This window comes from Myotis brandtii, unplaced genomic scaffold (assembly GCF_000412655.1).
Source record: "Myotis brandtii unplaced genomic scaffold, ASM41265v1 scaffold902, whole genome shotgun sequence".
NCBI classification, from domain to species: Eukaryota; Metazoa; Chordata; class Mammalia; order Chiroptera; family Vespertilionidae; genus Myotis; species Myotis brandtii.
Window position 1 is genome coordinate 2,078,338 of NW_005371709.1, and position 15,440 is coordinate 2,093,777.

Consider the following 15,440-nt stretch of genomic DNA (forward strand, 5'->3'; position numbering starts at 1 on the left):
AACAGCTATAAAAGACAGAGGAAACATTTAACCCTATAAGCAATATGCACTCAGATGATTCTGAAAGTATGTTAAAGTTCTTACTCCACTTAAAAGAAATGAAACTGGAATAATATGATGCTAATATGCAAAAAGTCTTTTACCAATAGACAAATAACTTAAAAAAAAAAAAAGGCCTTGGCACTACATCAAAGACTGTCAAGTGAATGGACACTTATAAGTGTTGTTAAACTAGTTGAAACATGTAACAATCATTTTTTATCATTCTCCACTTGACTATTTCTAACTGAGTGGTCAGAATAACCTCAAATCAATAATTTAATTTACAGTGTTCCTGAACTGTTAGTGCCCTTGGTGCTTGGTAGAAAAAACACAAATCCTTTCAGGAGAAATCCTCTTCTTTTGGGAGGCATCAATTTCCATAAATAAAATTGTAAAGAAAATGGAGAGCTCTTGGAACTAAATCTGCAATCTTGGAACTAAAAAGCAAGGCACTATGAGCGAAAATTTGATGAAACAGAACTAAAAAAGACTTCAGGTAAAGTAGTTACCAGATATAAACTATATACAGTCTATGTTTAATATACTTGAAGAAATTTTTTAAATTTTGAAAATACTTAGAGAAAACAAGAAACTAAAAACTGACTATGCATATTTGAAGAAGACAGAGAACTTTGAAAAATTAGAAACATAAAATGAAATTTAAAAATTCAGTGGACAGATTTAACAGCAAATTAAACAGATGAAGAAAAAATCAGTAAACTGGAAACTAGAGCTAAAGAAATTACTCAGAATGAAACAGAAAAAAATAAAAAATATGAGAGTTAACATGAGAATCAAGTGAGGGGTCTAATATACATTTGATTGGCATCCTAGAGAAGGTAGAAGAGAGAGAAACTGGCAGAGGCAATATTTGAAGAGATAATGTGTGAGGTACTCTCCAAAAACAATAAAAAAACATTAATTCACTGATTTAAGAAGCCCAAATAATATCAGAATGAATAAATAAAAAGAAACACAAAGCCTCATATTGAAAATTCAGAACACCAAAAACAAAGAGAAAGCCTTAACAGCATCCAAAGGAAAAAAAAAATTACATTTAGAAGCAACAGTTGCTAGACTTTGAGATGACTTCTCATCCTCCACAAGGAATGCCAGGAAACAGTAAAATAACAACTTCAAGTTTCTGAGAGAAAAGTAACTACCAATCTATAATTTTATATCCTGCTAAAACGTCTTTCAAGAATGAAGTTGAAATAAAGCCATTAAAAAAAAAAATGACTTTCTTACCAGCAGACTATCATTAAAGTAAATGCTAAATAATTGTCCCACACTTACATAAAGAAAAAGATTTCAGATGGTAGGTATGAGATGCAAGAAGATATAAATGAAGAACACAGAAAATGGGTAAATCTGAATGCTGAATATATAAAACAGTAACATCAAATAAAGTTTAAAAGAAAAAAATTAAAAAGAATCAAAATGCTGCCCTAACCGGTTTGGCTCAGTGGATAGAGCATCGGCCTGTGGACTGAAGGGTTCCAGGTTCGATTCCGGTCAAGGGCATGTAACTTGGTTGCGGGCACATCCCCAGTAGGGGTTGTGCAGGAGGCAGCTGATCGATGTTTCTCTCTCATCGATGATTCTAACTCTCTCTCTCCCTTCCTCTCTGTAAAAAATCAATATATTTTTTTAAAAAATAAAAAATAGCCCTAGCTGGTTTGGCTCAGTGGATAGAGCGTCGGCCTGCGGACTGCAAGGTCCCAGTCTATCCCTCTCCCTTCCTCTCTGTAAAAAAATCAATAAAATATATTTTTTAAAAAATAAATAAAAATAAAAATAAATAAATAAATACAAAGAATCACAATGCTCAAACATAATCTATGTATATAAAAGCCTAAGCAACTGGCCAACCAGCCGACCGGTAGCTATGACACACACTGACCACCAGGGGGCATATGCTCAACGTAGGAGCTGAAACCACAGGCATTGAAACATGGAACATACCAATGTATCTCAGAGGGAAGGGTGGGAAGAGATTAACCAAAGATCTTATATGCATACTAGAGGCCCAGTGCACGGATTCATGTACCGGTGGGGTCCCCTCAGCCTGGCCTGCGCCCTCTCATGACTCAGGACCCCTTGGGGGTGTCAGAGAGCTGGTTTTGACCCAATCCCCACAGGCCAGGCAGAGGGACCCCACCGGTGCACAAATCCGTGCACCGGGCCTCTAGTAGCATATAAAATGGGGTGGAGATGAAGTGAAGAATGGAATTGGGGAATGAAGCTAAAAGCTTTTAGTGTTTGGGAAGAGTGTGAAAATATTAACTTTAGCCACTGATAAACATGCATTTTGTAATTTCTAAAGTGACCACCAAAGAATAGAAACAGAGCATCATTTCCCCAAAAAATAGAATGAAAAAAGTACCTCATCCATCCAAAAGAAGGCAAGAAAGAGGAGAAAAAGATGGGACAAGTAAACATACAAAAAAGGATGTCAGGCATACATCCAAATACAGTTAACCCTTGAACATGGATGGTTTTGAACTTGCATGTGAATTTATTAATATTTATGTTTGAATTTCTTAAAACCTATAGTATCAATAGATATAGTACAGTATTATAAACTAGAGGCCTGGTGCACGAAATTCATGCATGGAGGCGTGTGTGTCCCTCAGCCCAGCCTGCACCCTCTCCAATCTGGGACCCCTCTCACAATCCGGGACTGCTGGCTCCCAACCACTCGCCTGCCTGCCTGATTGCCCCTAACTGCTTCTGCCTGCCAGCCTGATCACCCCCTAACCACTCCCCTGCCAGCCTGATCGACGCCTAACTGCTCCCCTGCTGGCCCAATTGCCCCTAACTGTCCTCCCCTGCAGGCCTGGTCGGCCCCAACTGCCCTCCCTTGCCAGCCTGGTTGCCCCTAACTGCCCTCTCCTGCAGGCCTGGTTCCCCCCAACTGCCCTCCCCTGCAGGGCTGGTCCCCCCAACTGTCCTCCCCTTCCGACCTGGTTGCCCCCAACTGCCCTCCTCTGCTGTCCCAGTCACCCCTAACTGCCCTCCCCTGCAGGCCTGATCACCCACAACTGCCCTCCCCTGCCGGCCATCTTTGACCACATGGGGGTGGCCATCTTGTGTGTTGAAGTAATGATCAATTTGCATATTATCTCTTTATTATATAGGATGTACTGTCTTTGTCTTATGATTTTCTTAGTAACATTTCTTTTCTCTAGCTTACTTTCTTGTGAAAATACTGTACATATACTTATAACATGCAAAATAAGTGTTAATCAACTGCTTATGTTATCAGTAAGGCTTCCAGTTAACAGTAGGCTCTTAATAGTTAAGTTTTTGGAGAGACAAAAGTTATATGTGGATTTCTGACTGTGTGGGTTGCTCTGCACTCCTAACTTCTACCTTATTCAAGAGTATATCAATAATTACAATATAAAATGAACTAAATACACTATGAAGACAGATTTAGAAGTCATCATTAATACTGGTCTTCCTAACTGCTAAAAATTGTCTAGAAAGACTATTTGGCATTTGTAAGGATTTAGCAGAAGAGTGGTTTAATACCACAACATTTCTAACGGACTTGGAAAAGACAATAAGTAAACTTGATGCTAAAGTTAACAACAGGGAATATGAAAACATGAGATAATTTTTCAGAAGACATTTTAAAGAAAACTTCATCCCACTTTCCCTAACATCCCCAACCATTTGCAATACTTACTGATAACTGCAGAAAACCCGTAGGAGGTCTTCAGTACGAAATTCTTGAGGGAAGTCATAAATTTCAATGACATGTGGGAATTCACAATCACTGAGGTCAATATCAGGAACTTCACTGTTATAATAATCAAATCTAGGTTCCTGGATGCTTTTTGTATTCTTCATACTCCCTGATAACTAAGAAAGAAGAAGCATATTAGTGACTGTCACATCAAGCCAGAGCATTATATAATACTAGAGGCCCGGTGCACAAAATTCATGCACTGGTGTGTGTGTGTGTGTGTGTGTGTGTGTGTCCCTCAGCCCGACCTGCGCCCTCTTGCAGTCCATGACCCATCAGGGGATGTCCACCTGCCGGCTTAGGCCCCATCCCCCCAGCGGCAGTCAGGGATCCCTCGCTCCTTACCGCCCACCTGCTCACTGCTCCTTACTGCTCAGCTTGCTGTTCCTTAGCGCTGCCACGGAGGTGGGAGAGGCATCTGCCACCGCCACCACCACTGCGCTCGCCAGCTGTGAGCCCGGCTTCTGGCTGAGCAGAGCTCCCCCTGTGGTAGCACACTGACCACCAGGGGGCAGCTCCTGTGGTGGTCAGTGCGCATCATAGTGACCGGTCATTCTGCCGGTCGTTCCACCGTTCAGTCGATTTGCATATTAGGGTTTTATTATATAGGATTCTCCCCAAACAAACTTCCTCCATGTTCCTATTATTTAACTTTTAATATTGTCTCTGTATTAATGCTGTTCATAAATACAATGACCAGGGTTCTATCACCCAGTTTATATAATACATGTGAAATACTTGAAAAGGTATTGAATTTCTAGCAAAGACAGGCAATGCATGAAACTTAACTTGCATCTATCAACTACTGTGTGAGAAAATGTGGAATGATTAATGTGGTGAGTTACAAATGGCACATCGTGGAAAATGAATTTCAGAAAATAACTGAAGAGATCAATTAATAATGTTTGTATTATTTGAGCTTACTGATCAGACTCATCTCATAGTTTTTCTTTTGGAAGTGAACAAAAACAAAAATTTAAGAATAAAAACACTTTGTTAGTCCACCTATTGTTGAACTTAGCTTACAAAGGAATTTGTTAAGGCAAATTTAAGTGGTTCAAGTAATTATAATTAAAGTCCCTAGCATGAGAACTACCTTAAATAATTGCCACATAGCAGGTTAGTAAAGAAATTAATAGTAATAAAAATATTTAAACATTCTAGGAACCTCTCATGCATTTGGGGTCTCTGACTCTCTCATATATGCGAAGTTCCCATACATATGTACGTACTAAATTTGGCTATTTTCTTTTTCTAAAAAACAAACAAACACCCAACAACCTTAAAATTCTACTATCCTATGAAAAAACTAAAGGCTATTAACTATTTTACACTAGAAACAGAAGGGAAAGGGAAAAGTGGAAAGTGGCAACAAAGCCATTTTGTCATTCACTTGTTACAGAACCTAGAGGCTAATACTGACCATCCAAAGCCTTCAGAGTGTCTTCTTGTTAATTAAAAGCCCAACTAGATGCCTTCAAGCTTTCCCTCTATTGTACCATGCCCCTTTTCCCATCAAATGAGGAAACGAGAGCTTGCAATGCCAGGACTGTATTTCCTTTCCTTGGAGAAGTAAAAAATGGATTCAAGAATTTTATTGAGGAGGGAGGAAAGGGGAAAGGTGATTTAAGTAAAACCAACAAAAATGAAGTGCCTCTAGTTCCGTTTCTCCACTAGGCTTCAGTTTTACATCTTAAAAAATGGGAATAATAGTAATATTTATACTTCATAGACAGCTGTGTGGATTAAATGAAATGATGCAGTAAGTGCTTAGCATACTATATGGCACCTAAATATTCAATGAATTCAACCTTCTTTAAACAAAATTTAACTGAGTGCTGAATCTATTACAGGCCAAGCTATTCCCACTTTTTTTTTTTAAAATACTCACCTGAGGATATTTTTTCCATTGAATTTTAGAGAGAGTAGGAGGGAGGGAGGGAGGAGTGAGAAAAAGAGGGAGGGAGGAAAGGACAAAGGGAGGGAGGGGGAGAGAGAGAAAGAACCATGTGAGAGAGGCATATCGATTGGTTGCCTCCTGCACACACCCTGCCCGGGGTAGGGATGAACCTGCAACTGAAGTAGGTGCCCTTGACTAGGATTTGAACCCACAACCCTTGGTCCTCGGGTCAACACTAACCACTGACCAAAACAACCAGGGCTATTTCCACTTTTAGGATGCAGAAAGTACAAAGAGAGTATTCTTACCACCATAACAGTAAGAGCAGCTGATCTATAAAATCGAATTCAGTTGAGAATCCAAGACAACCAAGAAAACTAAAGTCCATAGAATGACAAGTCCCTCCAAAGAGAAACAGAACATATAAACCGTTTGCCTTTGACATATCATGGGAAGAAGCGGCCACCACACAAGTGAGCGAGAAGATTATCAGCTAAACTTTTAACAAAGTCTTAAAAGCCTAGAGTGGGCTGGTATATCAGTTTAATAACTCAGAGCCCCAGAAACAAGGGGAGTCTTAAATCACTTGCAAGTCCACCCTTATAGCAGGTGCCACACTGTCTTGATTACTGTAGTTTTATTATAATAGCTATGAAATCAGGAAGTTTGAGTCTTTCTACTTTGTTCTTCTGTTTCAAAATCACTTTGGTTATCCTGAGTTCCGTGCATTTCCATTTGAATTTGGGAAGTATCTTAATTTTATTAATCAGAGATGAACATGTGATGTCTTTCCATTATTTAGGTCTTCTTCAATTTCTTCCAACATTTTGCAATTTTCAAAGTACAAGTTTTGTATGTCTTTTGTTAATTTTAATTCTAAATATTTTTTATCCTATTAGAATTGTTTCCTTCATTTCATTTTTGGATTTCTGGCGTTGACTTTCAGAGCTACTTTGCAAAAAAACAAACAAAACAAAGCACTGCATGTCCATGCATTTACAAACTGGGGCTAAATAATGCATTGTGAAAGGTAAACAATGCATGACTATAAAAATACCTCCGAAATATAAATACTAAGAACTGATTAGAAAGAGAAAGGAAAAGAGGGTGATCTGGCAAGAAAATATGATTAAGGTCCTTTGCTGTAACCTCGTCCGCAAATTGAATTTGTATAATTGTATCCCATTTTTAAGCTAACTATTAAGCATTTTGGCTTCTGGGACTGATTAAATAGCAGTGTTAATAATAGCCAAACATACAATTCTTAGTCTGTATTTCACGGAACAATAAATATAAAACCTACAAGTTAAGTTCCTGGTCAAGGACACATACCTGGGTTGCAAGATCAATCCCCACCCCCCATTGGGGCATGTGCAGGAAGCAACCAATTGATTTGTCTAACATCTATGTTTTTCTTTCTCCTCTCTCTCTCTCCCCCTCTTCCATTCTCCATAAACATCAATAGAAAAAATATCTTCACTCCCCCGTGAGGCTTAAAAAAAAACAAAAACAAATCAAATATATATGTTAACATGAGCTGGAACTAATAACAAAAGATATTAACCCTCCTACCAATAAGTTTGCCGATCAGTAGAGAGAGGCACAGAAGCTAAGGAAGTTTTATTTAGACAATAATTCCTTTGCTCTTGTACCAACACTCAGAAGGTTAAAAGAGGTCATGCCAATATCCTTTTCTATATAAATTATCAACTTAAGTCTCTGGGCATCCCATACCATGGCTTTAGAAGATTAAGTGTGATCTACAGAGACTCATCAAGAGTTGCAATTCTGGGAGCTCAATAATGGCCTAGCTATGCTCTCTATCCTCCTCAGGCAATTTTAGAGGTTCAAACATCACAGGAAACTGCTTCACATGCCAATGGCTGCCACACCCTACTGTATAGCATACTTTCCTGCCTATTAAAAGTATTAGAAAAACCTCCATATGTCTAGCCATTGTCAACAAAGAAACAGGCCAGCTGGGAAAAGAGCCAAACATCTTTGGTTGGAAAGTTTTCAAGGTAGGGAGACATTCTGGTTTAACCTTTAATAAAGTATGTTTGGAGTAATACAAATAATAAATTAAGTGTAATAGTAGCCAAAGGACTATTAATGTTATTGGATTTGACATCTTTTAATAACATTATTATTATTACATCTTCTAAAACCCAAAGCACAGGAGACCAAAGTTTAAAGTTAGATCTGCTTCAACATTCTCAATCCATCTCTCCATCTCGTTTTTTGTTCTCATCCATCCTCATCCCTCAACATAGATCCACTTCCTACCAAGCACCTCAGAAGATATCCAAACACAACACCCAGGCACTGGCTGTCTTTGGCTTAAAACACTACATACTCCATTTTCCTGCCATTCCCAGCTTTAGGACATGCTAGTGTCCTCTCTGGCTATGCTCCTCAAAATATTAAGTAGTTACCTACATTCTTTTGCACCTATTCTAAACAGTGTTAAGACCTGAAAAACAGTTACCCACCTGACTGCCCTGCCCCCTGGATACAAAACCATATCCCTAAGCTACTACACAGAATCCAAGTTCTAGCAGTAATTATGTTGTTTGTTTAATTGATTTCAGAGAGGAAGAGAGGAGAGATAGAAACATTAATGATGAGAGAGAATCATTGTCTGGCTGCCTCCAGCACCCCCTCCCACTGGGGATCGAGCCCACAACTCAGGCATGTGCCCTGACTGGGAATCGAACCCATGACCTCCTGGTTCATAGGTTGACGCTCAACCACTGAACTACACCAGCCGGGCATCAATTGTGTTTTGAAAGCATCTGGAGGCTACCTTAAAAAGGAAGAGCTCTCTAATTCTCCCCTATAGCCTACATCCATTCAGTGAATATTTAACAAGTTCTACCATGTGTTAAAGGCTCTGTGTGCCATGCCCTTCTTTTGTAGGAAGCTGTCCTTTCTCTATGTGTACCCACCTATGTTTTCTACCCACTCCAGTATTCCCTTTCCCAACTCCTATGAATGCTGCTTCGTTTCTCAAACTAAGACCATCTTCCAATGCCGTGGATCCTTAATAACTTCTCTATATTCACCCAAATTCCCCCATTATTGGTATTTCTGAATCCAATTTGATTCTAAAATCTCTGAACAGTTGTTTTTCCTAATTACGGGCTAACAGTAATTTCTAGTTACCACACTCACTTTCTGAAATACATTTAAGTTTCTGTATTACCTTTGAGCAGTGGTTCTCATTGTATGTGCATCAGAATCACTTGATGGGCTAAAGAGTTTATATTTCTAACAATGTTCCAAGTGATGCTCATGCTGTTGGTCCAGGGACCATATTATGGGGACCACTGTCTTTGAGAATCTGATGAAAGCTATGAAAAACTACACCTATAAAAAATTTCATGCAATTTCAAGGGGTTCATGAATGCCCATTCATAGGTACTTTCTGCTCTATATTTCTTCCTAAGGAATGTTTAAGATAGTGTTTGCTGATTTGACCATAAGAAGTGCTAACTGTGGTATAGGTAGGTGTGCATGCAAACACATTCTAAGAGTGAGAAGAAACTGCTTGGTATTGGAAAGTCAATTCTGTCCAATGGGCTGACCTTTTCAGTATCATGTGTCTCTTTCACATGCGTGTGATTATTTTTCTGTACTTCTGGTTTAACTCTCAGAAACAAAAGACTCATCAGTATTTAAAAGGCTCTTTGGAATCACTCATACACAACTCTATTTTATAGGTGAGGAAGTGGTCTGGTAAAAAGAATATAAATATTGGAGTAAGATAGAATTAGACTGTAATCCTGATTCTCCCTTTACTAAAGGTATGATCACTAAACTTCAATTTTCTCATTTATGAAATTGGGGATTTTATAGGGAAATAATTTTTTTCATTTCAGGTAAAGGTTATGTGAACTCACCACTATAAGGAATGAAAGGGGAGTAGTTTGTATTTATGTTAATTTAAATGTTGTCTAAATTAAGAAAATGAAAATATTAAACTAAATAATTTGTAAATTATTTAGATACAAAAAACCTAACATTTTGTATTTATGAACTCTAACTAGCCAGCATGTCATTATCACTTATATTTTCTATATAGACTCCACAACCATTTATTCTTTAACTCAAAATAAATTCCTTAAAAAACAATCATACCTTCCTTTATTTTACTCTTCCTTTCTCTAATTCTTTCACGCTACAGTGTCTAAACACATCTGAACATCTACTGGAAAAATAAAATAAACAATAATAAACTATCCTCCTCCCCTCAAATAGGCCTGTGTAAAATATATCTTGTCAACACAGAAGAGCCCCTTTGAGAAGTTTCCCTCTGTATTCCTCAATAGCCAGCCAGTATCCATTAAATTCATCTTTAATCTAGTCACTAAATCACTAAGGACTTGGCTGTTATAAGTATCACTCAATTCTGCATATTTTTTTTTTAAAGATCTACTAGATAGTCTTTTCTCAGTCTATAATCCTATGAGTATTGCAGGAACCCTTACATTGGAGGTAAATCAGTGAATGTACACAAATGTCTCCAAAATCCCAAGTTCTATGAATCTACAAATTATCAAAGCATCAAGCAATTTCCAGTAAACATACCTCTTGTAAAAGACGTGGATCCAGGCAGTCACCATCATCATTAAACATGGACTCCCAGCTCTCCTCAGTAGCTGTACTTTCCTCCATGTGAGAAGTTTCAGTCGTTTTCGGTTCCATAGATGTCTCTATAGAAACTGATTCTATACCAGGAAAGGACATACCAAATTCTATATTCTCTGAGTCATCTTCCTCTTTTGTTTTGAACTCTTCAGTTTTCAGTTCATGCAATGCCTCTGTTATATCACTAGTACAATCTAGATCATTGTCCAAGGCACTATCTGAAATTACTTTTGTCCCATTTAACATACTGAGTTCAGAGTCCAAAGAGACGTTACAATTACTACCAGCAATCTTCTTTATAGGCAAGGATGAAGCACAATCTGACGAGCTCTCTGTCAACTTTCCTAGTGACTCTGTGAAACTACATGAAATACTCTCAGCATAACTATCTGAGCAAGCAGTGAGGTTGCTGAAATTTTCAGTGTCATTCCCACCTCTAGCTACATGAAAAGGGGTTATATCTGTACTCATTTCTAAATATTCTGAGAAACTACTTGTATTGCTATAGGCTTCACCAGCTATTCTAACTGCAACGACACAAGGGCTATCTACAGTTATTTGATCAGACATGGTATCTGTAATGTCCATCATACATGCCTTATTTGTAATGTCACCTACACTCTTAAACCCATTACCTATATCTGTTTCATGAGCAAGAGCAGCTGTATCAGAAGGCTCATACTTTATGCATAATTCATCAGCAGTGTTGTCATTCTCCTCACACTCTCTAATCATCGTTGGCTCAAAAATGCCATCTGTGCTCTCTAATGTGTTGGCTGAAGTCATTTTATGAGAGATGTGACCCGTTGTCTCAGGAATGGTATCTATACCTTTCTGACCCAAGAAGAAATCTATACTATTGGCTATGTCACCAACATTCTCAGCTTCAAAGTCTACACAAGGTTGATCAGTGACACCATCTGGACTTCCAGGAACAGGAACAGTGGTGATGCCTCCACTGCTGAGCTTCAACATTCCACCTGATGTTTGCATGCCTTGTTGCACAATTCCAGAATCAGAGCTTAATTTTACTGGTCCAATCATACTCTCAGGTCTTAAAACTCCAGATATCTCTACAACGTTGGCATTTGTTTCAATTCTGCTTTCTAAATCTCTGTTTTCAAATGTTTCCCGACTTAGTTCGAGCCTACTGAAATCACAGAATTCCACATTTTGGAATGATTTGTTTAAAATTGGAGCCTCACAGATTTCTGAACAAGACAGAGATAGAGGCAACCTCTCGTGTCCTGTCACATTTGTGGTTTCAACCTCCAAACACTCCGCCTTCTTTGGTTTAAAATGTCTTTGTAAAGGTATACTAGGTACAGTCCCAGAATTTAGGACTCCTTGCTGATGTCCTTGGGATAGTATTTCTTTGGATTCTGTGGCTCCTCTCTTAGTACAAACCCTAACCTCATTGTTTTCTTGAAGGCACGTGTCTTTTCTTAATTTTGTTGAAGATTTCTTTCCTTCCCTACGATTGTGCTCCTTTTTATCAGGATAAATACTTAGTCTTTGAGTCTTAGGTTTTTCTCTAAAGATCTCCTTTTGGGAGAGACAATTTTTTTGTTCTTCTTCCACCACAGAATTAGGTGAACCACAGCTTTTTTCCTCATCCCCTGTCTTGAGGAGTACTACACCCCTTCGAGCTTTAGGTACATAAAGTGCCATGTCAGGCCTTCTGGCTCGAACTCTGCATCTCACGGCTTCTTGCTGCATGGCACCACTTCAATCTGCAAGAAATAGAGAGAATGATTTAATTACAAAAAACAAATTACAATGTATTGAACCAAGAGATTTTTAAAAAGTAGCGGGCCTACTAATCCATGCTATAGAAACCTTCAAGTTAAAAGAAAACCTGCCATAAAATAATTAATACAATCACATAAGCAACTAATAAAATTCCAAAACTGCCCATAAATTTTATCCATATATCCTCTTTCTTCATAGTCCCCAAATCCTTTACCTCTACCTCCCAAGTGCTCTCTACTTTTTAAACAAGCAGTCTTGTCTTAGGCTGAATTAAAACTGATTATCTGAACTAGTATTTATCTAGTACTCATAAAACACAACCATCTCTATATTCTAGAAGGTCATAATTTACATTGAAGAGTATACTCAAGGAGGACACCTAAAAATATATTGGCTCAACATAAATATTATATATATGTAAGTATAATTTTTTAAGAGTAATAACTGAATGTGAGTAACTTGAATGTGGGCTAGGAAATAAGATGACTGATCAGGGACTGCTTTTGAACTATGATTTTTAGGAAGAAATAGGTAGTGGGAGAGAGAAAGCCATTATTCTATTATTACTATTTAATCAAGTGACCTATTATAAATTGTTCTTCTTTCCAGCAGCAACAAAACAGGTCTGGGTAGAATGAAGAAGGGTGGAGGCCAAGGAATGAGATGAGACAACTCACACTAGTAACTTCCTGACAACCTCCACCATGGTTGCTCAATGGAATTTAAAAAGGGGAAATATTTAACAAAGGTTAAATAAACCTTTACCTACCAACAAAATATAAATAAATGTGCTAGACAATTTCATATTGAGCTATTCTTTTAATATTAAAAAAAGTAAAGTATGTATTAGGTTGTCCAGAATAAAGTGAATAAGGAGATGCTATATGTAGCAAAAAACAACCACAGACACTCAGAAGCACCCATTGTTAATATTTCACCACATACATTTCAAAGGAAAGAGATAATAAGATGAAAAGAAAGGCTAACAAATCCTGTCCACTCTATTCCAGATCCCTAAAACTTCATCTGATTCAGGTAACTTGAATGTGGGCTGCATGGCACCACCTCATGTTGCTTCCTCAGTAAAGGAGCTGTGCTCTCATGGCACAGGCTATTTTCTTTTCAGTCCAGGTATATACCATGACCCTGATTCATCCAGTGTCCCGAGTGATCTGCCTGTCCCTATTCTCTTTTGATGTCTTAATTATCTAGCCCACCAATCTTCGTGGATTTTCTATTTTTGCATTTGTGGAAGAATATGACTTTAACATTGAGCCATGCCAGGATTTCTTTTAAACGCCTACTTTTCAAAGACAGAAGTACAAATGTGTATTCCACTGGAGGATATGCCATAGACATAGCATATCTTGATCTCAGCAAAGCATCTGGCAAAATACATTATGATGAACTTCTGTATATAAGATGGCGAAATGTGAGCTATGTAAGAGAACTGGTAGGTAGACTCACAACAAAAAGTAACGATAATGGGTAGAAGTAAGTTTAGAGGTTATTTAAAGAACTATGTCCCCATAGCCCTTTGAAATTCAACATTTTAAATAATAATTTCAATGTAAACAAAAGATATTGAGTGTTTATCAAATCTGCAATTGACTCCAAATAAAAGGATTAATACCCAAAATTATAAAATTAAATTTAATATCATTCTACAATCTAGAATGCTGTGCTGAAAGTAATATGAAAACACAAGCATGAATAACAATAACACCGAGATCTGCTTTGAGTTAAAAAGAATCTAACAAATACTTGACCTGTGTACAATTTGTACAAGAATCTAATAGATTTTACTTCATCTACAAAGTCATTAAGAGACCAAAGGTAGTGATTTAGAAGTTTAGAAAGGCAACAGTCTTAGATTACAGTCTAGAAAATATACCATACACTGTATGGTTAAAGGAACTAAAGCTATACTTCTTGCCCAAAGAAGTCTAAATAGGAACATCCCTGCTACCTTTATACCTAATAGGTTACTATACAGAACAAATTTTTTCTTCTATGTTTCTATGCTTCTATATTTCTGCAGAAGTTAGTACCAGAACCAAATGGTAAAAATAAATAAATAAATAAATAAATAAATACTTAGCTCAATAGAAAAAGAACTCTACTTCTAGAGTTCTCCAACACTATTTTTAGGCAATGAACTCTGTATCTAGAATAATTTAAAACAGTCTGAATGACTGACTGATACACTAGAGAAAAAATTTCTATCTGTAAAACAGATAGGTCTGGATTAATTTTAAACTAAATTCTATGATTCTATTTCTTATCTATAACAGACATATATCAAAGGTTTCAAATTTAAAAGTATTATGTGCTACAGCTAATGACTTTTAAATCTCAATCTTTCTTTTATTCTTAGTTAATGCCCACATATTGTCATAATACAATTTCCTAAAGCTGAATAACAGAATAATAAATTTATGCTATTATCCATTCCCTACCAAAACACTGAATTCAAGTATGACATGACCAGCGGTGTGCTGATAATGTTTAGCAACCAGTTTTCCAAATCTAGTTTGGAATAATGATTGATATTTTTGTTTATCTCAATGATGTAAACAATGTGAAGTAATAACTTTGCTTTTTTAAATCCTCACCCGAGGACATAATTAGGAAGGAGAAACATCGATGGGAGAAACAACTATGTGAGAGAGAAACAACCATCCATTGCCTTCCATAACAGGGACTGAACCACAATCCAGGTATATGCCCTGTCCGGGAATCAAACCTGCAACCTTTTGGTGCACAGGACAACGCTCAACAAACTGAGCCACTCTGACTCAGTTTTTGAATGGAAGGATGTATCTTCAAATTTTTGAGCTATGACAATGTAATAGGTAAAGACATGACACTTTAAGTTTGCATTACTAGTATTTTGTCCATCACTTAAAGTCTAGACAATAAACAATAATAAAGCCCTGACTTAGGGCATTTGCCCAACTGCCATGTAGATATTCCTACTGTGGCTAATTTTAGCTATCATTGTGGTAATGATACTAAACATGAAAATGGGAAAAGATATACAGTAGTACATCATGATACAGTATTTCAATCATAAAGTATAATAAACAAAAGTAATTCAAGGTCATGGATATTAATATGTAGTAAGATAACTACAAAGTGATGAATTTTAAGTATTTATTACATTTTTATAAATGACATTTATCTATATATATAAAAAGCCAGCGACTGAAACGCTGTAACGTCAGGTTGCTATGACGCCCACTGCAGCCAGCAAACCGCCCGATTGGGGGTGGGGCTGGCCGGCCAACCTCCTGTGGCCCCTCTCCCCCCCACCCCCCCACCTCCTTACCCCCCCTTCCC

The 15,440-nt window shown here is 37.5% G+C and overlaps 1 protein-coding gene across 5 annotated transcripts in view; it reads right to left on the reverse strand.

Annotated features, from left to right (window-relative positions):
- R3HCC1L (R3H domain and coiled-coil containing 1-like) overlaps positions 1–15,440 on the reverse strand; it is a 70,605-nt gene that overhangs the window by 12,362 nt on the left and 42,803 nt on the right. For 4 of the 5 annotated variants that reach the window (XM_005885383.2, XM_005885385.2, XM_005885384.2 and 1 more), the window contains 3 exons: positions 10,287–12,079; positions 3,737–3,912; positions 2,429–2,437 (listed from right to left, as the gene is read on the reverse strand). In XM_005885383.2, the coding sequence (XP_005885445.1) occupies positions 2,429–2,437; positions 3,737–3,912; positions 10,287–12,065 (1,964 nt within the window). In that variant the 5' untranslated portion in view covers positions 12,066–12,079. The remainder of the gene's footprint in view (positions 1–2,428; positions 2,438–3,736; positions 3,913–10,286; positions 12,080–15,440) is intronic. The other variant, XM_014532713.1, reaches the window with a different exon arrangement.